The sequence below is a fragment of the Globicephala melas genome, chromosome 20 (assembly GCF_963455315.2).
Source record: "Globicephala melas chromosome 20, mGloMel1.2, whole genome shotgun sequence".
Classification (NCBI taxonomy): domain Eukaryota; kingdom Metazoa; phylum Chordata; class Mammalia; order Artiodactyla; family Delphinidae; genus Globicephala; species Globicephala melas.
Window position 1 is genome coordinate 14,172,558 of NC_083333.1, and position 22,334 is coordinate 14,194,891.

Consider the following 22,334-nt stretch of genomic DNA (forward strand, 5'->3'; position numbering starts at 1 on the left):
GGGTATTTCTAGAATATCAAATGTCATTCAAGGCTTAGAAAATTATAAGGTGCCCTCGGGTTATAGGCATGATGTGACACTGTTTGGCTCTGTAATAAGTGGTTTCCAAAATGGGATACTTCTTGTCTCTGCTTTTTAGTTTTCACTGCCATAATGTACCTGTTATTGTAGAGAATACTGGAGCTAAAAGGGACCTCGAGATCATATAGTCAAACCTTTTAATTTTAAAGATAAGGAAACTGAACCCAAAGAGATTAAACTACGTAGGTCAAGTCATAGAGCTCCTGAGACTGGAGACCCCTTTCGTCGTCATCTCCCTCCGTACCGTATTCTTCCCGTTTCTTTGCACTTCTGTCAGTGCACCTGTCTGCGTTAGCGTCTCGTACGTTTCTTCCATTTTGCTCTAAGCTCAGACACTGGATGAACAACTGAGTGCCTCGGGTTTTCTTTAGCAAAGTTTAAAATGGCTAATAGACATTTTCTTTTGTTTCTGTTTGCTTCTTCACTTTCATTTTGGCTTCTCGGAAGTATTTGGCCTGCTCAAGTTTTGGCCATGCAGTTGGAAGGATAGAATTGCTATTAGCTGAGATATGGAACACTGCAGTAGGAGGGGTTTTGAGTGAAGAGTTCAGGAGTTCAGGTTTGAAAATACGAAGTTGCAGATGCCTATTAGACATCAGGAGAGATGGTGAGTAAGCAGTAGGGACGTATGAGTCGGAAATTCGGAATAGAAGTTTGGGTCAGATATATAAACGTGGAAGTTGAAAGAATACAGATAGTATTTAAAACTGTAAATTACTAAGAGATCACCAAGCCATTAGGTATAGACGGAGTAGTGAAGCCTGAGGACCAAGCCTTCGGGCACTCCTGACAGGACACTAGGGAAGTGAGAAAGCAGCAGAGTGAGGATCAGAAGCTGTTGAGGTTGGGAGAAAACTAGGGGGACAGCGGTGTTCTGGAAGCCAAGCATTTCAAAGAGGAGGAAGCGACGAATTGTGTCCGATGAGTCCAGCATGGCATCTGGGTCTACAAAGTCACACAGCCTCCTGGGACTCTCAGCCCTTATCACAGCTTGAAGAGTGGTTTTGTGTGTGTGTGTGTGTGTGTGTGTGTGTGTGTGTGTGTGTGCGCGCGCGCGCTCTGTTACCTCCCCTTTTTTTACTTTTATTATAAACTAATAGATATTAAGCAGAATAAAATTTTCAGAATAAAATTTCAGGATAAAAATAAACAGTAATAGAGAAAAAAGGAAAATGATTTAATGGGAAGAATCAAAGACCAGTGAGCTGTTGTACCTGTACGTTGGAGTGAAACCGTGGCCTGATGTTGATGTGGCCTCGTAGGTGCCTTGAGATCAAGAATTTGAAATTCTCTTGGCTGTATCTCCGGTGGAAGCTAGTATGAATGTTCCCTTCTTTAACTTAGTTTTCTCATCTGTAAAATGGCTATGGCCACCTTGATCTCATGGAGGTATTTCAAGTAGCATAAGTCAGTTCTTTATAAAACATTGAGTGTTTATATAAATGACATATATATATAAAATCCATTGGCCCATCCCTAAACTGTTCTTTTACTTGGGAGTAGCTCTTTCTGTGTGTGTAACACTCATACTCTTAGGGAAGTCAGTGAGACTGGATTCCAGTGCAGCATCCGTCTGATCTCTGGCTGCATTTACGGACCGCCCTGCCCGGGATGCCCTCAGTCTCCCATGGTGGTGCTTGTGCATCTTGAGACTTTGTAGGCCATAGATCTCAGGCTTTCTGCGTATACAGCAGCCTCTCTCCCCTTGGATGCAAACTGTCTCGCCCTTCTTTATGCTCCAGAAACGTGGCTCTAGATGATCTAGTTTTTCATGTATGTGGATTCTCTCTGGTCTCGGTCCATATGAGTAGCAATACACATTTTCTTTATCCTGAGTACTAGTTTTTAGCCTTTTTTTGGTGAAAAAGGTATTTCTTAATTGGCTCATAACTCTTCTTCTCTTTAACTAACAGGCCATCTTCCCATTTATCCCGAGGCCTCTGACAGTGTGTGCCTGGCCTGGAATTACAGAGACGCCCTGGCAGTCATTTGGTCTCACAAGTGTGTGGTGTGTTTCTTCGCCGGTCACACTCACGATGGTGGCTACTCTGAGGATCCTTTTGGTGTGCACCACGTCAACATAGAAGGGGTTATTGAAACGGCTCCAGACAGCCAGGCCTTTGGCACAGTTCATGTCTATCCTGACAAAATGGTGCTGAAAGGGAGGGGCAGAGTTCCAGACAGAATTATGAATTACAAGAAGGAAAAAGCTCTCCATTTTTAGTGTGATTTTATTTGTTTACTTTTATAGAAAGAGACTGACTTGGCTTTGTGGGTTTGTTCCGCCTTCCTCTCCCCACATCCTGAGTCTCATTGTTTAGTATTGTTTGCATAACAAATGGCCATAACTGACTTCAGTGTGTGTTAGCTCGTAAGATATTCTGAAATGTCATTTTTGGATAATATATCCCGTGTTGAAAACTGGAAAGGAAATGAATGAAAGTAGCATGAATAAACCAGGGAGGAGACTGAGGTGGGGGGGATACAGTCCTCCAAACAGATTCTATTTAGCCTTACCTGAGGTTTTTTTACTTTTTACAAGGAGAATGTATTCATTCACTGTATTAGCTATGTAAGTTAAAATTCATAATAAAAAAGAAATAAAATAAGCTCAGGTAAACTTTTTCCGTTTACCCAGTTGTGTGAATGAGCTTTAGACATTTTATGCTCAGAGTACCCATCATATTTGTACTTTTATAGGTTTATACTCCTGTTTCGTAAGCCAAAAGCATCACTAGTTACTTCACAGGTGAACGAATAGCACCCCCATTCACACAGGTGAATGTGTGGTCTCCCTTGTGAACCTCTTGTGAGTTCAGCCAAATCAGGACCGAGTGCCAGTGCAGCTGTGTGCCTGCCAGCATGTCTGTTTGGGCCCCCAGCTGGTGCTATAGGAGACTATCGTAGGTAGATGAATTTACCCTTGACTCCCTTTATAGACAAACGGGGCATGTTTAACTGAGCTGTCATATATTCTAAGACTTATTTGCAGAAACACTTACTCAGTGGCAAATGGGGACTGTTCAAATGTAGAAAAAGTTTGATTCAGGGCCTGAAAAACAGGAAGACAAAAAACCAGTACTAGTCAACGTAAGTGTGTCTGCTGAGTACCGAAGCATTGTGGGGCTGCAGAGGCGTATCAGTTTCCGCTGGCTGCTGTAACAAATTACCACAAACTTGGTGGCTTAAACAACATATATTTGTTCTCTTACAATTCTGGAGGTCATAAGTCTGAAATTGTCTTCACTGGGCTGAGATCAAGGTGTTATCAGGGCCATGCTCTCTCGGAGGCAGAATCGGTTTCCTTGCCTTTTCCAGCTTCTAGAGCTGCATCTCTTGCATGTCTTGGCTTATGGCCCCTTCCTCCATCTGCAAAGCTAGCAATGCAGCTTTTTCCAGTCTCTTGCTGCTTTGTTGTCACAATGCCTTTCTCCCCTTCCGTCTGTAGTCAAATATCCCTGTGCCTCCCTCTTATATTGTAATTACATTGAGGGCCCACCCAGATAATCCAGGATAATCTTCCCATCTCAAGATCCTTAATCACATCTGGGAAGTCTATTTTGTGATGTAAGGTAACATTCAAAGGTTCTGGGGATTAGGACCTGGATACCTTTGAGGGTCATTATTCAGCCACTGACGTGACTATAATGCGCTCCCTGCCTTCACTGACTTTCCACAAGTGAGAGAGAAACAACCCTGCATACAAATGTATGAAGAAAGGACAGTGGCAACATGGAGGAGGGATTTAATTTTGTTTGAAGGGAATAGGGATGACTTGAAGAAGGAAGAAAAATGGTTTAAATAGATGTGCAGGTGCATTTCATGTAGACAGAACAGCGTAGCGTCATAGGATATGCTGAGTTCAGGAACTGCAAGTAATGCTATGAGGATTCACCAAACAGCGCTGGGGGATGGCAGGCGGTAAAGTGGGAAAGGACAAGCTAGGGCTTGTCCTGAGTGACGAGCCAGAGTTAGAACTAAACTTGTCAGGCAGTGAGGAACCCTCCGGTGTCTGAGCTGGGGAATGTGTGAGGAAATTTGTGTCAATTCCAGGCAGTGGATAATGAGAGGCTGATATAGGAGAATGACAATGGGGAGAAAAAAGATTGTGAGGGTGGGAGGACAGAGATTTTGACAAAGAACTATTAAACTTACTAATAATACTTAAATTCAATTGAAAAATAGAGTTGAAAAGCAATTTCAGTAATACTGTTCAAAAGGCAGTACTTTACCAAGTTACTGCCTTTTACATGCTTCTGGAGATACGAAAGGAACTGTGTATATTCACAAAATTCATAGTGTTATATGGGAGATGCAAATATGATGAAAGTGTATTTTGGACATTACTTTAAAAAAAATTGAAACATTATAGTCTTTTAAGCACAGAATCAGGCATTACTTGGAGGATGGGTAGGTCCTATATAGAATTTGGAAATAAATCTGTTTCTTCATGTCTGACTAATAGTTATACTAACGGAGGTATAAAAACCATAAATATACCAGAAAACTGAAATCCTTTATTTGTATTTCACTGACCCTTAAAATAAATTTTACTTTAATTGCTTTAATATCAACTAGATTTTTTTTCCTTTACCCTCTAAATCTTGATAGAGAATTTCTGACTATCCAGTGGTCATTATGTAAAACAAAAAACATGCCTATCTCCTTTAACAAATATTTATAAAATACTTAATATCGTATTAAAGGCTATAAAAATAGGCAAACTACCAGACTCATTTTCACTCTACTAATACTTTTTGAGTCAAATATTTCCTAAATCTCATGAAACTGTCTCCACTATGGAGTTTGATGCTAGCATATGTAAAAGAGTTGCCATCCAGATGCTCTAAGACAGCACTGACCAACAGAAATATAATGTGAGCCACATAAGTAATTTGAAATATTTTAGCAGTCACATTTTAAAAAGTAAATAGAAATAGATAAAATTAATTTTAATTATGTATTTTATTTACCCCAATACATCTAACATATTATTTTAACATGTAATCAATATAAAAATATTTTACATTCTTTTTTATACTAAGTCTGTAAAATCTAGTGTATATTTTATGCTTATAATCCATCCATTTGGACACTAAATTTTCATTGGAAGTACTTGGTCCGTATTTAGACATAAAATTTGCAGCTGAAGAAGTAGATTCACATATCCAAGTTGTTCCAAACATACTTAAAACAAGTGTTCCAAACACACTTATAAGTTTTCTCATAACTGAATTGATGTTTTTAAATAAAAATGAAAAAATTCAAACTTCTTCAGTGTACATTTCAAGCGCTCAATACAACATGCAGCTAGTGGCCACCAGACTGCACAGCTCTGAAATGGTCTTCTCTACAGGGCTACTTTTGACATTAAAAATATGTGTCTAGATTTTGGTCTTATTTTTCATTTAAAATGTAATTAATATTCTCTCTCTCCTTCTTTTTGGTCCCACATTCCTTTATTCTAGCTAACTTTCTTTCCAAGACATGCTTGTTCACTTGGTTCATCTGGAGTCCTCATTTAATTCACAGCACTGTACCAGTTCAGTATACTGAGGTTAGTTCAGGGGTACAGCCCTCTCCTGAACTCTTTCTATCATTATCCAAACCCTGCTTCCCTCTATGTTATCAGGTGCAGCCCTTTGTCAGCTCTTTATATTTTGAATGCTCTCATATTATCTCGGTTATAAACCTTGCAACTATATAAATAAGTAGGAGGTCTGGTAGTAACCCTATTTTATAGATAAAGAATTATCCATGGGAGGTTTACACATTTGCCCAAGTCACATGGATAGTAACGTAGCTGAGTTAGAATTCATATTTCTGAACTTTTGTGTTTTGCCTTTTCCACTACACTGTGACACAACAGAATGTCAGACTCCTTCTCTTACTAGTCCCTTCCAGTCCTGTGTTGTAGGCAGCCTAACTTAGGATTTTGTAAAAAAATCATCTCTAGTATTAAATTACCTGAAATAAATTCCTAGAAAACTGGCATGTTACAATCATGTTTACAAAAAATTGTAAACTCTCATTTTAAGAACAGGATTCTTCATTTAAATTACTGTCTTGCAGTGAGTTGGCCAGGAGGACCGCATCTCCTTGTTTATATATACATAGACCCATGAGATAAATGGGAAAAGAGCAACTATGATAGCAATAGCCAACTGAATTCTTCCACCAACTGGATTCCTATAAAGACACACAAAAATTATTATAAATAACAATCCAATAAAAATTATGAATTGCTTTGGTAACGAATATGAAGATTGATTTTACTAAAACACATCATTACATTTTTGTACGGTCTTTTTAATTTTTTAAATTGAAATATAATTCTTATTTCTGCATTTATAATTCTGCATTTCAGTGACCTCAGTTGAAGGTCACTGATAAAGCAATGTTAAAATGGATCTTTACATAATGATTTTTGTGTCCTGTTTAAGAAAACTTTTCTTCCCCAAGGTCTTAAGGATACTAGATTATCTTCTCTAAAAGTTTTATTGTTTTGCTTTTCACATTAGATCTATAATCCACCTAGAACTGATTTTTATGAAAGTTTTAAGGTGTAGGGGTTGTTTCACTTTTTTCCATATGGATATTCAATTGCTCCAGCACTATTTATTGAAAAGATTGCCTTCCTTTGCTACCCTGGAGTGCCACCATTGTCCTAAGTAAAGGCCATATACATACATACATACATATATATATATATATGGATCTGTTTCTAGATTCTGTTGTTTCATTCATTTATTTTTCCAGTATGGGTTTATCTTATACTGCCATAGGATAATTATTTAGGTGTTCTTTATTTTAATATTGAGGTCTTTAATTTCTCCCATAATGTTTTATAGTTTTGTATGCAGAGATTTTGCACATGTCTGCTAGATTTATTCCTGGGGAGTTGATTTTTTGATGCTATAAATGATAACTTTTTGTTTTTATCATTTTCTGTTACTTGCTGATAAGAATAGTTGATTTTAGTATATTGACCTAGTATCCAGCCATCATGCTAAACTCACTTATTTGAATAACTTTTTAGATGTTTAGAAATTTTCTACATATGTGATTTTGTCATCTGTGAATAAGGAAAATTTAATTTTGCCTTTCCAATCCTTGGGGGCTTTTATTTCTTTTTCTCGCCTTACTGTACTGGCTAGGACAAGAGAGAGAACAGTGTTGAGTAGAACTAGTGGCAACAGTGGCTACTTCTCATTCCTGATCTCAGAGGAAAAGTTTTCAGCTGCTCACCATTAAGTATCATGCTGTGGTATAGATACCCTTTAACAGGGTAAGTTCCTTTTTAAATCAATTTTTATGAGCTTTTATCATGAATGGATGTTGAATTTTATCAAATGCTCTTTTTGTATAGGCTGAGAAGATAGTTTATTTTCTTCTTTCATTCTGTTAATGTAGTGAAAAACACTGGTTGGTTTCCAAATGTTAAACTAACTGTATTCCTAGAATAAACACAACTTGGTGGCTGGGTCATGAATTGCAGGACTTGATTTGCTAATGTTTTTTATTTTTTGCTAATATTTTGTTTAGGGTTTTTCCATCTGTGGTCATGAGTGAGATTGCTGTGTAACTTCCTTTTTCTTTCGTTTTTTTTGGTTGGGGGTGGGTAATGTTCTTGTCAACTTTTGGTGTCCAGATTTTTCTGCCCTCATAAAATAAACTGGAAAATATTTCTTCTTTTTCTGTTCTCTGGAAGAGTCTGTTGAAGGTTGGCATTATTCCTTCCTTAAATGTTAGGTAGAATTCTGCAGTTATGCCATTTGGTCTAGAGTTTTCTTTTAAGAAAAGTTTATATTATACCCTCAATTTCTTTAATAGTTATGAGACCGTTCTGAGGATTTCTTCTTGTGTCAGTTCTGGTAAATTGTATCTTTCAAGGAATTTGTCCATTTCATCTACATTTTCAAATTTATTGGGAAAAAGTTGTTCATAATATCCTCTTATGATTTTTGCAGTGTCTGTTACATGGGTAAATATCTTTGTCTTTTTCATCCGAGATTAGTTATTTTTGTGCCTTCCTTTCCTTGCTCTCACTTTAATTATTTTTCCCTTTTTAGCCTTGCCAGGGTTCATCAGTGTTATTAATCATTTCAGAGAATGAATATTTGTCCCTCTTACTCCTTTATTTTTTAATGCTGATTTTTTCCTTTCATTGGTTTCTGCTTTTATATTTATTTTCTTGTTTCTTTGGGCTTAATTTACTGTTCTTTTACTAACTTCTTGAACTGGAGAGTTCCTAACTTCTTCGAAGCTTACCTCATTGACTTTCAGCCTGCCTAGTTTTTGTTTTGTTTTGTTTTGTTTTAATATATGTATTTAATGCTATAATATATGTATATGTATATTAAATATACATATTTAATATATGTATATAATGCTAAGCATGCGTTTTACCCACATCCCACAAATTTTAATATGTAGTCGTCTCCTTATCATTCAGTTCAAAATATTTTCTAATTTTCATTGTGATGTGTTCCAAATGTTATTTGGAAATACATTTCCTAATTTCCAAACATACAGTGGTTGTCTGATTATTATTTTTGTTAATGATTTCTAGCTTAGTTGCACTGTGGTCAAAGAACGTCCTCTATAAGATTTCAGTTCTTTGAAATTTGTTGGAACTTATTTCATGGCTCAACATAAAGTCTTTTTGCAAATATTCAACGTTTACTTGAAAAAAAAAGTGGATTCTGCCATTCTTGGTGCTGGTATTCTATATATGTCCTTTAGGTCAAGTTTCTTATTGTGTAGTTCAAATTTTCTATATCTTTATTGATTTTTTAAATCTTCTTGTTCTGTTAGTAACTGAAAGAAGTGTATTAAAGTCTCCCAAAATGATTGTCAATATTTTAGTTTTTCTTTTTCGTTCTGTCCATTTTTATTTTATCTATTTTGAGGCTATGTTATTAGTTATGTATGCTTTTTAATAAGTGGTGTTGAGATCAGCAGAGAGCCAAAAAGGAAAAAGATAATATTGGATCCGTTCTTTTTGCTGTTACACTAGGATAAACTCTAAATCGGTCAAAGATTTAAATGTAAAAATGAAACCATACATGTATTAGAAGAAAACTTAGGTAAGTTACTTACAACCTGAGAGGAAGGAAAGTTTACCTAACTATGACTCCAGATCCAGAAGCAATAAGGGAATGGACCGATAAATTTGGTCACATTAAAAAAAATTTTTTTTTTCATGGCAAAGTGTACTTTGCATAAGCAAAGTAAAAGGACAATAAGAAACTGCAAAATAAATTTTTCAGATTATATCACAGAGGGTTAATAGCCCTAGTATGTAAAGAGCTTCTAAAAGTAGAGAAGACCAACAACCTTAGAAATTGGTTAAACCTGTACTCTCAGAGATGAACCAATATTTATAGAAAAAAAAATGCAAATGGCTCTTAATCATATGAAAATATGCTTACCTTTGCTCCTAATAAGAGAAATACAAATGAAAACTACCCATTTCTCAACTATCCAATTAGTAAAAATTCAAAAATTTGACAATACACTTTGTTGGCACTATTTTGAATCACAAAAGATTGGATACAACCTGAACAGTAGAGGACTGGATGAATATACTGTGGACCTATCAGCAGAATAAGGAAAGTCTTTATATACCACAGGATGATCTCCAGGATGTAGTAAGGGGAAATCAAGAATACAGTTGTGTATAATATGCTACCACTTAGCTAAGACAAGCAGGAATACCAATGAATGTACGTATTTGCTCCATTAAGAAACCATGGAAGGGGGCTTCCCTGGTGGTGCAGTGGTTGAGAGTCTGCCTGCCGATGCAGGGGACGCGGGTTCGTGCCCCGGTCCGGGAGGATCCTGCATGCCGCGGAGCGGCTGGGCCCGTGAGCCATGGCCTCTGAGCCTGTGCGTCCAGAGCCTGTGCTCCGCAACGGGAGAGGCCACAACAGTGAGAGGCCCGTGTACCGCAAAAAAAAAAATAGAAACCATGGAAGGATGAACCATAAAGTTGAAAAAAGTTTCACCTATAGAGAAAGGGAGGACATAGGGTTGGGAGATAGAGAAGTTAGAGTTCTTTGAAGGTACTCTGTCTTGTAGATTTGACTTTGGAACCACGTAGATGTTTTATATAATTATAAAACAAAATTAATATATTTTTAATAAAGTATCCCTAGAAATTGAAAGTAAAATGAAATAAATGAACTTAACTGTCTATTCACTTGGTGGGATTAGCACACAGTTACTATTCCAAGTAATTTGAATGTACATCCCTTAGAGAGATGTTCCCTAGAACCAGCAACACAAAATACCTATTTTCAGTAATTATATTGTTATTCTGAGATTGTGTTTGTATTGTGGGATGAGTCAGATGAGTTATGTTGAGGTCACTGAGACTAGAGATTTTTTGACATGATTAAAAGTAAATACAGATTTAAGATTGCTGATAAGGTCAGATGAAAACTTGTGTTCCTGAATTTGAATTCTAGGATCGATATGAACTCATAAGAGATTTTATCTTTAACTATATACGTAAAAAAAAAAAATATATATATATATATCTTTATATATGTAATACACACACATATACATATGTGTATATATATATATTTATGACACACATACATATATATACATACCTATGCACACATAACGTGAATTTTCCTAGTTCTGCCCACTAAAAGAACCCAACTCAACCCAGTAGCAGTGAGCACCATTTGTGCCCAGAATGTGACCTCTAAATACCATTATTACCTACTGAAAGTAATGAGGGCTTTTTGGAAAAATGGTTGATTCCAGGTCTGGGGCATAAAATGTATAATCTTAGCTTGGAACATTTTGTCATACCAGAAAGCAAGGAAGCAATCAACGTTTACTAGGGTCGTGTCAAACAGAGTTCTGGTGCCAACCTGCATAAGTGCCCCTGGTCAAAGATGAGACAGTTTCAGCAACTGCCATGGACTGAGAAACATCAAATATCTTGAAATCCATGACTTTATAATGGTATTATTAAATAAACAAAACTATTGGTCACTTTTGGAAGGTGCCCAGGCAAGAAAAACTCATTATTCTGAAAACTGGTGAATTAAGAGAGTCAACTCCTTTTCCTCTTATGATCTGTGTCTGAGTAGTCCAAGAATTGATAAGTGGAAGTTTTCCAGATAATAATCAAGGAATGGTATACTTAGATTATGACCATTTTGCAACTCAAATGAATTAGTGGATTTAGGCAGTGATCATCAAAGATTTTATATTAACATTAAAGAGAAACAGCTAGGTGTTATGCACATTATGATGGAAGTACATACCACCACCCATGAAGTGGTCTTGCTTAGTGATGATGATGGTAAGAAGAAGAAGAAGGAGAAGGAGGAGAAGAAGAAGACGACCAGAATCTGGCCAAGTTTCTAGATCTTACCACCAATTTATAGGAAACATGAAGCACAGAGGAACAAGCATTTGTAATACAATTGTGAAAATATAAACATTGGCTGGAAAACTCATAATACTGAGGAATTACTGTTTTACTTTTTGTGTGTGATGATGGTAGAGTGGTTATTTTTTAAGTGCTTATCTTTTAGAGATACATACTGAAATATATAAAACATAAAACAACATGTTGTTTGAGATTTATTTCAGAATAATTAGGACAGTGATAGATGATACAAGATTGGATATATAATGATAGTTGTTGGAGCTGGGTGATGAGTACATCTGATTCATTATATTAGTCTCTGCTTTTGAATGTGTTTGAATATTTCAAAATAAAAAATTAAAGCAGAATTTTTTTTAATTGCCAAAAAGTCCTCCTTTTTTCTAATGCTGACCTTAAAATCTACTTTTTAAAATTAAACTATCTATACTGGCTTCCGTTTTATTGGTGCTTGTATAGTATGTTTTTTCTATCTTTTGACTTTCAGTGTTTCTGTTTCTGTATATTTGTGTTCTCTTTTGTAAGCAGTGTTTAGTTTTTAATCTTTTATCCATTTTGAAAATCTTTATTGGAATATTTGGAACAATTACATTTAATGTAGTTTCTCATATATTTGAGTTTAATTCTCTGTCTTAACATCTGCTTCTTATTTTCCCCATCTGTTCTTTTTCTCTTCTCCTTTCCTGCCTTCTGTACTCCTTTTCTTTCAGTGGTTACCCTAAGGATTACCACATGAATCCTTGACTTATCAAAATCTAATATAAATTGATACTTTTAACCTTCCCAGATAATTCAAGGACCTTAGAGCACTTTAGCCCCATTTATACCCTTCCAGCTTATATGCTACGGTTGTCATGTATTTTTTTTTCTATTATTGTTTTATAAAGTTAATATTCACTTACATGTACCCACAGTTTTATATTTTGTTTGCTATTCACTTTTCCCTAAATATCCAAGGATCCTTTTCAGATCACTTTCCTTCTCTCTGGAGAATAGACTGGCAACTACCTGTGATGACACAGGAAACTGTGGTATTCATAAAAGTATGAATGATCATGAAACACTGAACCAACTCTTGTTAGCTTCCCTTGCGAAAAGGAAAGATTTCTCTCAAAAGATTCCTGTTTCCAGTTGTGTCAATATTCTCACTTACCTACTTGATCTGACCAACCTTAAACGCATCTGATTTTAACAGTTGAGTTGAAAACTTACTTTGATGAGCTGTGGCACAGGCTCAGCCATGCTGTGATAATCACCAGACCAAAGAGCTCCCTATAAAATAGCATAGATTTCATATTTTGAAGTGGCTGCGAAGTGTCATTTTCTCCCTGACCCTTGATTCTGCTGACTGTCTGATGACTTCCTCCAAGATATATAGCATGTACAAAATATTTTCACGTCTAACCATGACTCATAAATTACTTTTTTCAGACCTTTTAAAGCCCTATATGAAAATAAATTTCATCTTATGAGGCAGATAAGAACTTCATGACTGTTCCCCAATTTATAGGTGAACAGAGAAACAACAACAAAAAACAAACAAAAACATATATAAATCACTTACTTCATGTCACGGGGAGGAATACCACAACCAAGAAGACAATCCCAGATTTGATCAGGCACTCTTTTCACATTGTGTTAGAGGGGTCACTGTTAGGCAGGTTGAGCTCAAATCAGTAAATTTAAGCACAGATTGCAGGAGACTGGGTCACGTCTTAGTGGAGTGGAATGACTTGTAGTGTGAGTCTAATGATTTTGGGGTGGGTATATGCTTCTAGAAATATGTGTTAAAAGGTTGTATCTTTTACATAGCGTAGAAAATAATAGTATTTGGCCAAATACCACCAGAAGCCCCCACTTGGATTTCACTGTGCCTCATGGGCTTCAGGTTGGTGGAGGTGATTGAAACCATTTGGTCCACATTCCCATCAACTGACCCAACCTGATGTAGTTTTCCAAAGATTAGGGCCTATAATGTAGCAGCACCTCACCAGTGGGACTTAAGCTACAGGTCTCTCAATTTTGGTGTTGGCAGATGTTACCAGTGGGATAGAAAGGAAAGGAGGGGGGCTATTCGTGAGACCAGGGAGTCAAGGGTGGGAGGAAGCAAAGGAGGAGGTGATAAAACAAGAGCCAATGGTGGTGACAAAAGGAGGAGAGGACATGAGATATATAAGGGCAAGGCTGGCAGAGGCTGACCTCTGATGGGGCTGATCACACGTGTAAATGAGATTCTGGCTTGAACCAGGACTGAATACAAAGGCTGATGGAGTTTTCACCTCATTAGACTGGACTGAATGTTACTGTACGCGATCCTTGCTCGTTACAAGGGGGTCAGGGTCCATCTGCCCGACGATAATATAATGCAACGTGTAGCAGTGATCACAGGTTTGGTAGGCAGTGCTGGCTTTGAATGCTGGCTCTATCATTTCCTCAGTTTCTTCAGCTTATAAAGGAGATAATATCTTCCCTGCTCCTTATGGTGTTGGGGGAATTAAATCATCGTCATGCACAGATAAGGTGTCGTAAAGGAACAGATTTCTCAGTTCTTCCCCACCCCTTCCAAAGAGCAAAAAATCACTGCTCACCTGCCTTCTTCCTCATGCAAGATGTTCTGTTTTGTATGAAGCAAGAGGTTGTACGCCAAGCCAACAGCCCACACGATACAGAAGAATATGTGTATTGCAGAGACACTCTTCCAAATAAAGTTACCTAAAAACAGATATCCTGGTGCTGTTAATCGTGGAATCACATCCCAGAGAAAAATGGTCTCTTTGTATTGTTTTGCCATAATCTGCCTTCAAGTAAAGCATTCAGAAAAGGCTGGCGTTTTTTTGTTTCAATTTGCCCTCAAATCAAAAGGTTAAAACAGAGGTTAAAACAGTATTTATAAACTTAAGTGGACATTTATTATTTTGATTGTCCAGCATCTCCCCTTCCTATGATGACGACCCTTATTTTTTCTGGGGATCCACCCTTCCCACACTCCTGGTCTATGTGTCCCAGACAACTGGACCTTAGTGAGGTCAATTAATGTATTCCATCCCCTCAGTGACAGTGATTTGTCTCAGGATGAACAGATAACGAATCAGGGCCAACAACTCCATTCTGAGCTTTTGTGGAGCTATCAGGGAAGTGGCTTCTAGATTCTGTTGGACCCAGCATGGTGAAGCTGTGACCTTTGTGTGGCAGGGCTACCACGTGGAGCCCAGGGCTGAAGTGCAGTAGATGTGGAACTAAGACTGCAGACAAATTTAAGTTCTGAGCTGCCACCAGTGCCTGAAGCCAGCACCATCCCAGCCTTTTCAGTAAAGGATCCCAGTACATCTCCCTTCATCTTATAGGCCATTTGAGTTGTTTGTTCCTTGCTTGCAACTAATGGAGTCCTAACTGATACACCTTGAAGATGTAAACAGAGATCTAGGGGCCTTGTACAAGGAGCCCGAGCATCTGGGGGATGGGAGTTTTCCCCACCCAGGTGGGAATCATTAGTCTTTATTCTAAGGCCCTGAGAATTTTCAAGCCCCACTAGTAGAAGCTGATTTAAAGAAAGTGACAAATAACCTGCTGGACTAACATTCCCCATTAATAAGAGAATGTTAGTAAACAATGTAAAAAAAATTTTTTTTCTGCTCTAAGACACTGTTTCATAGAATGAAACTGTCTAACTAAGGTTTACTGAGTTTTTAGGGCCATAAAAGGTGAAGCAGCTACATTTTGCCCCTAACTGAGGTAGGTGGCCTGTGGGCAATACAAACCGCTATTTTAAGTGAATTTTTTATGTGTATACTCACCTGGGATATACATGTAAGGAATGCAAGGAGCAGGCTACAAAACAAACACGATAAAGCCTCTGTGTTAGAGCCATTCACTGACTCAACAAACATTAGGTACCTGCCATATTCCTGGCCATGTTTAAGCTAGACTTGGGCAAAGATGGGTTAGACATGATCCTTTCAAGGGGCTTACAGCCTAGATGGAGGAAACATATATAAAAGTGTGCAAGAAATTGCTGGAGTTACTGTGATGGTACGTAAGGAGATTAGAGAGAGCAACATGTATCAGTGAAAAATCTAAAGATTTGTTATAGACATTATAGACAGTTTCTCTACAAAAGTAGCAGTTCAGATCCATAGGCGTTAAATGAATTCAAAATCAGAAAATGACTAATGGGAGTGGTACTGGGAGAAGAACTGTATAGAGTAAATGCATAATAGACAATGATGCACCACTAAGTATGGAGACAAGGTTAGCAGTTTGATTGTTGCCCATCTTCCATTAGCTTGGTGGCTTAAGAAGTCAACGCGGTGACTGAAGCCCTTCTCTCTCAGGGGCTAAACGGCATAACTGCTGTACCGCATCAGTATGAGATCCTGGGTTCCAAATTGATAAAGACTGTCTTAGTATGGCACGGCCTTATCAAGTTTTCCTGAAGATGGGTGAGGACGATCTAGATTGGCATTCGCCTCCTCTTATGATCAGAAGGGAGAAGAGAGACGTGGAGAGCTCCAGTTTTCTCCTGGGCGTTGGCAGATAGACTGTCGTCATTGAAAGGAAATCAGATTTGCTGTATCTCCATTCAGAATCCAAGGTTCATACCTGTGACAAGAGGGTTAAGTCCAACAAGCAGGGTCAGACCGGCAGGAACTGTATACACAACCTGTTAGCAGAAAAAGAGGAAATTATATGGGTTAAGAAGGATGCCCAAAAAGAGAAAAAAAAAAAAAGAAAGAAGGATGCCCAGTATAGGAGGTGTTCAGAGATGTGTAGGGAGTAAAGAAAGATGACAGCAGTGGCCACCACACTCCGTGACTTACCTCTAGCTTTCAGTAGCAGCTGAGGAAGTGGTGACCTCTGCCTTATGGCATTTACCGTGTCAGGCTGTAATTCTATCTGCCTTCCTCCTAGACTGTAGGCTATTCCAGGAAAGACTTCTCCATCTTCAAGCTCTAGCATTGAGCAGAGTTTTGGTCTCAAGACACAGTGACCTCCTAATCTCTCGCAAGCAACATCCATGCCTAAATGGCCTTTCCCTACTTTTCAAAAAATGCTCTTAGAAAAGCAGGGCAGGGGCAGCCATAATTAGCCACATGGCCCTGCTGGGTCTAGCTCCATGGACCATCCAGCCCCATATTCCATCTCTGCGAGTGAGACCACATAAAGATTATGACAGTGTACAGATCAGATGTGCCCAATAAGATCAGGCCCTTCATTTTGGAAACTGTTGTAAGTTGCTTTGGAGTTGGGAAGGCTGGCCCCGAAGAGGCCCTATTTTCAAGCCTCGTTCACGGCAAGCAGGCAGATTCTGGAAAAACCTATTGTGTGGTGTGGGCAGAGGGCAAGTAGGGGGTGGTAGGTTTATAAGAAGCGTGGGGCCTCCCCAGAGATGTAGCTGCTTAACATCAACTGTGATGCTTAGTTAGAAACCTTTAGTTTATAAGGAAGTTGTCAGAGCTGAACATTTTAAGTGATTTGCTGTCACTATGAAAACATGTCTGTCTTGACCCTGGGGAGAGAAAGCATCTGGATTACAGACCATGTTCATCCTTCCTACTCCATCCCAAATGATGACTAGAATATCAGCCAGTATCAGCATTTGCAAGGACAGTCACGCTGCCGAGGGTTAGACCAAACTTTAGTGTGCATATGAATTACCTGAAGATCTTACTAAAATGCAGATCTGATCCCAGAGGTCTGGGGTAGGGCCCTAGATTCTGCTTTTCTAACAAGCACCCAGGGGATACTGGGGCTGTTGTTCCAAGGGCCACTTTTAGAGCAGTAAGGGGTTAGTTTCCCCCTAGTGAAGAACTACATGACTCAGCTACTGAGGGAGAGAGAAACAGAGACATCGAGACAGACAGAAGTTAAACACATACACATCATGCAGTATTTAATTGTGCTCTCCATAAGAAATGTTTGGCAGAGATTTTTAAATGTGCATTCAAATGTATCAGATATCTGTGATTAATAGATTAAGGGGTCTGAGCACTTATGTATGAGTGCTCACCAAGCAGAATGGATCCCAGACCATAAGCCATGTTAGAGGCTTCTTGGGAAACATTTCCTCCCTGATGAAAGGGAGAAAAGCACAGGAGGAAAACTGGTTTTGCCTCCTGCCTTGTTTCTTCCTACTTGGGATGCTCTTGTCTGGGCATGAGATGTTTGGAGCTGCAGCAGCCATTCTGTAAACATGAGAGGATTTATCACCTACCCATTGAGGATTGGCAGAGAAGCAAGACAGAAAGCCCAGGTCCTTGATGACACTGCTGACCATTAAGCACCTGCCTCTAGACTTCTTGTGAGATGGTCTGTATTTTTATAACCTGATGCTAGTCAGATTTTCTATTATTTGCTCCTGTATGCATCCTGATACAAGTATCCTCCATAAGCAAGATGTGGTAGGGAACATGGAAATCAGGTACAGTACAGCCCCCAATGCCCGGTAACATGTAATTGATTCATCTGTGCCTTTATTGTTTTATTCAGTCAAGAATCAGTATGGGAAGAACTGCCATAGAAAGGTTCTATGCTAGGTTGCCTAAGGACCAGCAAGAAGAGGGAACTGGCCTCTGACCCCTGGGAGCTGGCATATACAGAGCCAACTCTAATGCAAAGCAGAATGAGTTAGTGGTACAGTAAAGGTTCAAAGGAAGGATGCTTGGAACTTATGGGAAAGAGGCAGAGAGATTTTGCAGGTGAGATAGCATTTGAGATAGACCTGGAAGCTTGAGTAGAGTCTGACATACAGGAATTCTCAGGGCAAGGCAAGAAGTGGACTGGGCTTCCCAGACCAAGTTGGGAAGGTGGGTTAGGGCCGTATTGTGGTGGGCTTGGAATGCCAAGTTGGGAGTTTCAACTTAGACATTTTGGGAAATGACAAAAGTTTTTGAAGCAGGAAGCAATATATGGGGAGTATTATAGGAATGGAAGATATTAGAGGCAGCTCGAAGAGTTAGGAAGGACCCACAAGGGTCCGTGTGGGAGGAATGGAGGGCTAAACTGGGGGTGAGGGAGGATGTCTTTGGGGGCCTGGTGTTTTTTATTATTCATATTACATCATCCAAGCATGAGGTGAAGGGTAAAATGTGCCGATACTGTACAGATAAGCAATTAGACCTACATTGTTTTTTGTTGAATTGCTTTGTTCTTTGTTTTCTGAGGGGATCTCAAAGACAGTGGTAAGAAACAGAGATGTTAGAGATGGCTGAGGTTTTGAGCAAGGATGGCTCAGAATGACTGCTGATAACAGAAATGGTGAGTCAGAAGGAAGAGTGGGCATTGGAGGGAAAGATGCTGGGTGGGACCTTGTGTGTATCTGAGGAGCCACTGTAACGTACAGGTGGACAGATGTAGCAGTCGTTTGGAACTTCGGCATTAAGCTGGATATTTGGAACTGCAGGAGAAATAGCATTTGGAACTAAGGACATGGATCATAGTGCTGAGGAAGAGTCAGGGGCATGTGAATCTGGAGAGTAAGAATATCAGAATGTGGTTATATTTATAACCATATATATATAATATATATTACATTATATATAATTCCAAATGCTTTCACTTGTTGTTACTCTATACACAGTCAACATTATTCCAAAGCCTAAAATCATCTCATCAGTGATATTGTACAGTATTGTATATCTGTATTGAAAGAACCGAAATTTAGATATTTCCAAAAATGTGTGGAATGAACTCCCCCTCCTCTAAATGATTCAATCAGAGCATTGGTTCAATGTATACTGTAGGTTTTATGGGCTTTAATTACTTTTTATGAATGTAACTCACTGAATTAGCAGAACCACATAACTCAAGCCTGCCATTTTCTCGTCAAATGTTTGTTGGAGTTTCTGGATAGAAATTCATGAGGATTGGTTCACTTAACCTTGAGAGGTCTGTTCTGTGTCTTCAGAAAAGTGTCCTCAGTTGGCCCATTTTATTCAAAGGGAATACTGCTGAAAGGCACCTCTATATCTGGAAAATTCTGACTACTCAATCTGATCCTTCTCCTAATATTTTAGGAAAAAGCACTTACTAAGGATTTGATTTCTAAGTTTTTAAGTAGACGAAGCAGGGAGGAGGGCAAATAGATAAACCTGCGTGTTTCACGCAGCCCCACAATTCTTTCAGGTGTGGGAAGGCAGCTCCTACTCACCATCCACACTTCTGCATCTGGATCATTTACCTGGAATGCCAAAACGTCAGCATTAGCGACATGCTGTCATGTTCCATTCCAGCATTTGGTCTGCTCTTTATTCAGTTCAGTCATTTTCTAAACGCTGCAGTAGGGACCGAGGATACAAGGAGGAGTATGACATAGCGTGTAGCCGATGGTGACGGGGAAGGGGCTTCTGGCTGAACCCAGCACCTGGTTTGAACACACAGCCACACCTACCTATTTGTAAAGAAGGGCACAGGGGGTCCACAAAGGGCGAGCCAAGCCCAGAATGGGTGTCTTAAGCGCCCTCCAGTCTCAAGGAATGAGGAAAGCTACCACAAAGGGGCCCCAAAGCAGGCTTGGAAGGATAATTAGCTGCAAAGGGTTTTTGCTCTGCTTCCTCTCCTAGGCCGTGAGTTCAGCCTCGCCCCCAGGCTGCGTTTTTAGAAAGGTGCCAGGGCCGCTTCTGCTCAGGTCCCTGCAAAGGGACACGCGCCGAACCAGTTCCTTCCAGCATGTGAGCAAACGCGACCATATGATCACACCTGTCTCAGCTGGAGCCAGAGTGCGGGTTCCGGGATCACCAACCCTGGCTCCAGCCCTCCCCGTACAGGGCCGGCTCCTGCGACCCCGCCGGCCGCTCGGCCTACAGTGCACGGGGCCTGGGGCGGAGCTCGGAGCCCGGGGTCCCGCCGCCCGCCGCCCGGCCCGGGGCGCTGACCTGCACGAAGGCCGCCAGCGCGAAGAAGGCGCCCATGAGCCAGTTGCAGGCGCGCCACAGACCCGGCGCCCCGCGCCCGGCCGCAAGCGCCATTGTCGGGCGGCGCGGTCCACGCCGCGGCCCCTCCTTCCGCCCGGCCCGATCCCCGGAAGGCCCTCGGTCGTCCGGTCCCGGGGCCACTGGCCGGCGAGCGCCCGGGTGGGAGGGGCGCCGGTCGGGCCTTCCTGTGGGCCCGCATTCGCTCCTCGTCAAACGTAGAGAGGCGTAGGTATCTGCCCATTTCTCAGACTCGGAGAGTGAGTGACGGAGCGCCGGGGAGGCTGGTTCAGCGTCGCACAGCTCGTCCTTGGGGGCAGGAAGTCGCATTTGAACCCAAAAAGGTGCAACTCCAATGCCAGTTTTCACTAAAGCTGCCTTCTTCACATTTAAAAAAAATCAGAGGAAATTAAAGGGGAGGGAAGGAGGGAGGAAAGAAGGAAAGAGAAAAATAGAGGCGTGTGTGTGTGTGTGTGTGTGTGTGTGTATGCGTGTGTATGCGTACGCGCTTTCTGGTAAGTGTTTATGCATTTCTTTCCAAAGCTCAGAAACTTTCAAAGCCCTGTAAGCATTATGGTAATCTCTTAGAGTGACGACAGTTACATTAGCATCTCATACAGCTCACAGCTTTTCTTAAGACAGCCTAGTTTATCTTCATGGGCTTTTATTATCAGAGGTATTTACATATTATACATATTTACAATTCTTTCCCACCACCAAAACCAACAAATTCTCCACACGCGTTGCTCATGAATTTCTTATGAACCAAAGACACTTGAAATATTCACTTTTCTTTCCTCACTTGTTTTATGGTCTTTTTCTGTTTTGTAATTTACCCTTCTGATTACTTCTTCCCGGGGCTCATTTACACATCCATAGGCCTCATCATTTTTGCTGTTCTAAAGAGTCTTTATCATTTCAAATCATGAGCCTGTTCTCCTGTGCTCCACTCCTTTTCGCTAAATCTCCTAAAACTCTTTAGGAATTTTTTTTTTTCTTTCTGTGTTTCATTCCTTTCAAATAATGCTTATTTCAAGAACGTTGTCTGCCGGATGCCTGGCCCCGTGCTTGGTGCAGGGACCATGAAAGGGACTTGCTGTACGCTCTCCGGGATAGTTTGGAAATGGGGTCTTTAAAGAGATAATTAAGTTAAAATGGGGTCATGTGGGTGGGCCCTTATCCAATATGACTGGTGTCCGAGAAGAGATTTACACACAGACGTATACAGAGGAAAGACCACGTGAGGACACAGCGAGAAGACCACCGTCTGCAAGCCAAGGAGAGAGGCCTCAGGAGACACCAACCCTGCTGACGCTCTGATCTTGCCCTCCCATCCTCCAGAATTATGGTCCGAAAATAGGTGTTTGTTGCTTCAGTCCCCCAGTCTGTGGTACTTTGTTATGGCAGTCCTAGCAAAGTAATACAGGAAGTGATCATTGCCAACCAAACGGAGGTGTGGGTGGCAAGGAGAGAGTGGTGTGAAAATACTTTGTAAACTTGTGTGCTGTGCAACTCCCCTGCAGTTTATATTTTTCAGTGTTGTCTGGGGCATTCATGGTCACTGTGTGGACATGTGTTGTTTTTGCTGGCGCAGGGTTCATTCCCCTTCTTATAGGATCAGCATCCCAGTTACTGGGGAAGGACCCAGCTCCCACTGTCAGGGCATGTATACCAGGAGGGCTGGCGTGCTGGCGCCTTTCCAGAGATGGGCAGGTGACCGTGGCCTGCCGATTGGCGTAGCCCATCCTCCTGACCACAGCGATTGGGTCTGGGATGATATGTGATGCAGGTTGCCCAGATTCAGTCCTGTGCTGGAGGGAGGGTTGCCAGATAAAATACAGGAAGCCTAGTTACATTTGAACTTCAGATCAACAAGGAATAATTTTTTAGTATAAGTGTGTCCTAAAGATTTGCTAAATCTGGTAACCCTA

At 40.2% G+C, this 22,334-nt stretch overlaps 2 protein-coding genes across 4 annotated transcripts in view; one reads left to right on the forward strand and one right to left on the reverse strand.

The window, feature by feature from the left end:
• Positions 1-12,143, forward strand: part of ADPRM (ADP-ribose/CDP-alcohol diphosphatase, manganese dependent) — a 21,627-nt gene extending 9,484 nt beyond the window's left edge. The window contains exon 4 of the mRNA XM_030861404.2: positions 1,995-12,143. Within this exon, the coding sequence (XP_030717264.1) occupies positions 1,995-2,305 (311 nt within the window). The 3' untranslated portion in view covers positions 2,306-12,143. The remainder of the gene's footprint in view (positions 1-1,994) is intronic.
• Positions 5,028-20,733, reverse strand: TMEM220 (transmembrane protein 220). Of its 3 annotated transcripts, XM_030861409.2 has the most exons (6): positions 20,368-20,733; positions 19,644-19,673; positions 16,097-16,157; positions 14,086-14,209; positions 12,710-12,769; positions 5,028-6,270 (listed from the first exon to the last, which is right to left on the reverse strand). In XM_030861409.2, exons 1-6 carry the CDS (start codon positions 20,731-20,733, stop codon positions 6,135-6,137), a joined length of 777 nt encoding a protein of 258 aa, XP_030717269.1. In that variant the 3' UTR covers positions 5,028-6,134. The 3 variants fall into 3 exon arrangements, with proteins under 3 accessions (XP_030717269.1, XP_030717270.2, XP_060146298.1); XM_030861410.3 differs by lacking the exon at positions 19,644-19,673 and having other exon boundaries at positions 20,368-20,510; XM_060290315.1 differs by lacking the exons at positions 12,710-12,769; positions 19,644-19,673 and having other exon boundaries at positions 20,368-20,514.
• Positions 20,734-22,334: the final 1,601 nt, after the last annotated feature.

Bases quoted from the DNA above. Each gene is read 5' to 3' on its own strand.
- TMEM220 (XM_030861409.2), bottom strand. From the start codon at position 20,733: ATGCGACTTCCTGCCCCCAAGGACGAGCTGTGCGACGCTGAACCAGCC. The intron at 16,158-19,643 runs GTGAGTAGGAGC...TTCTGCTAACAG, and splicing joins CAGATGCAGAAGTGTGGATG to GTTGTGTATACAGTTCCTGC. The intron at 14,210-16,096 runs GTATGAACCTTG...ATCTGTTTTTAG, and splicing joins ACTTAACCCTCTTGTCACAG to GTAACTTTATTTGGAAGAGT.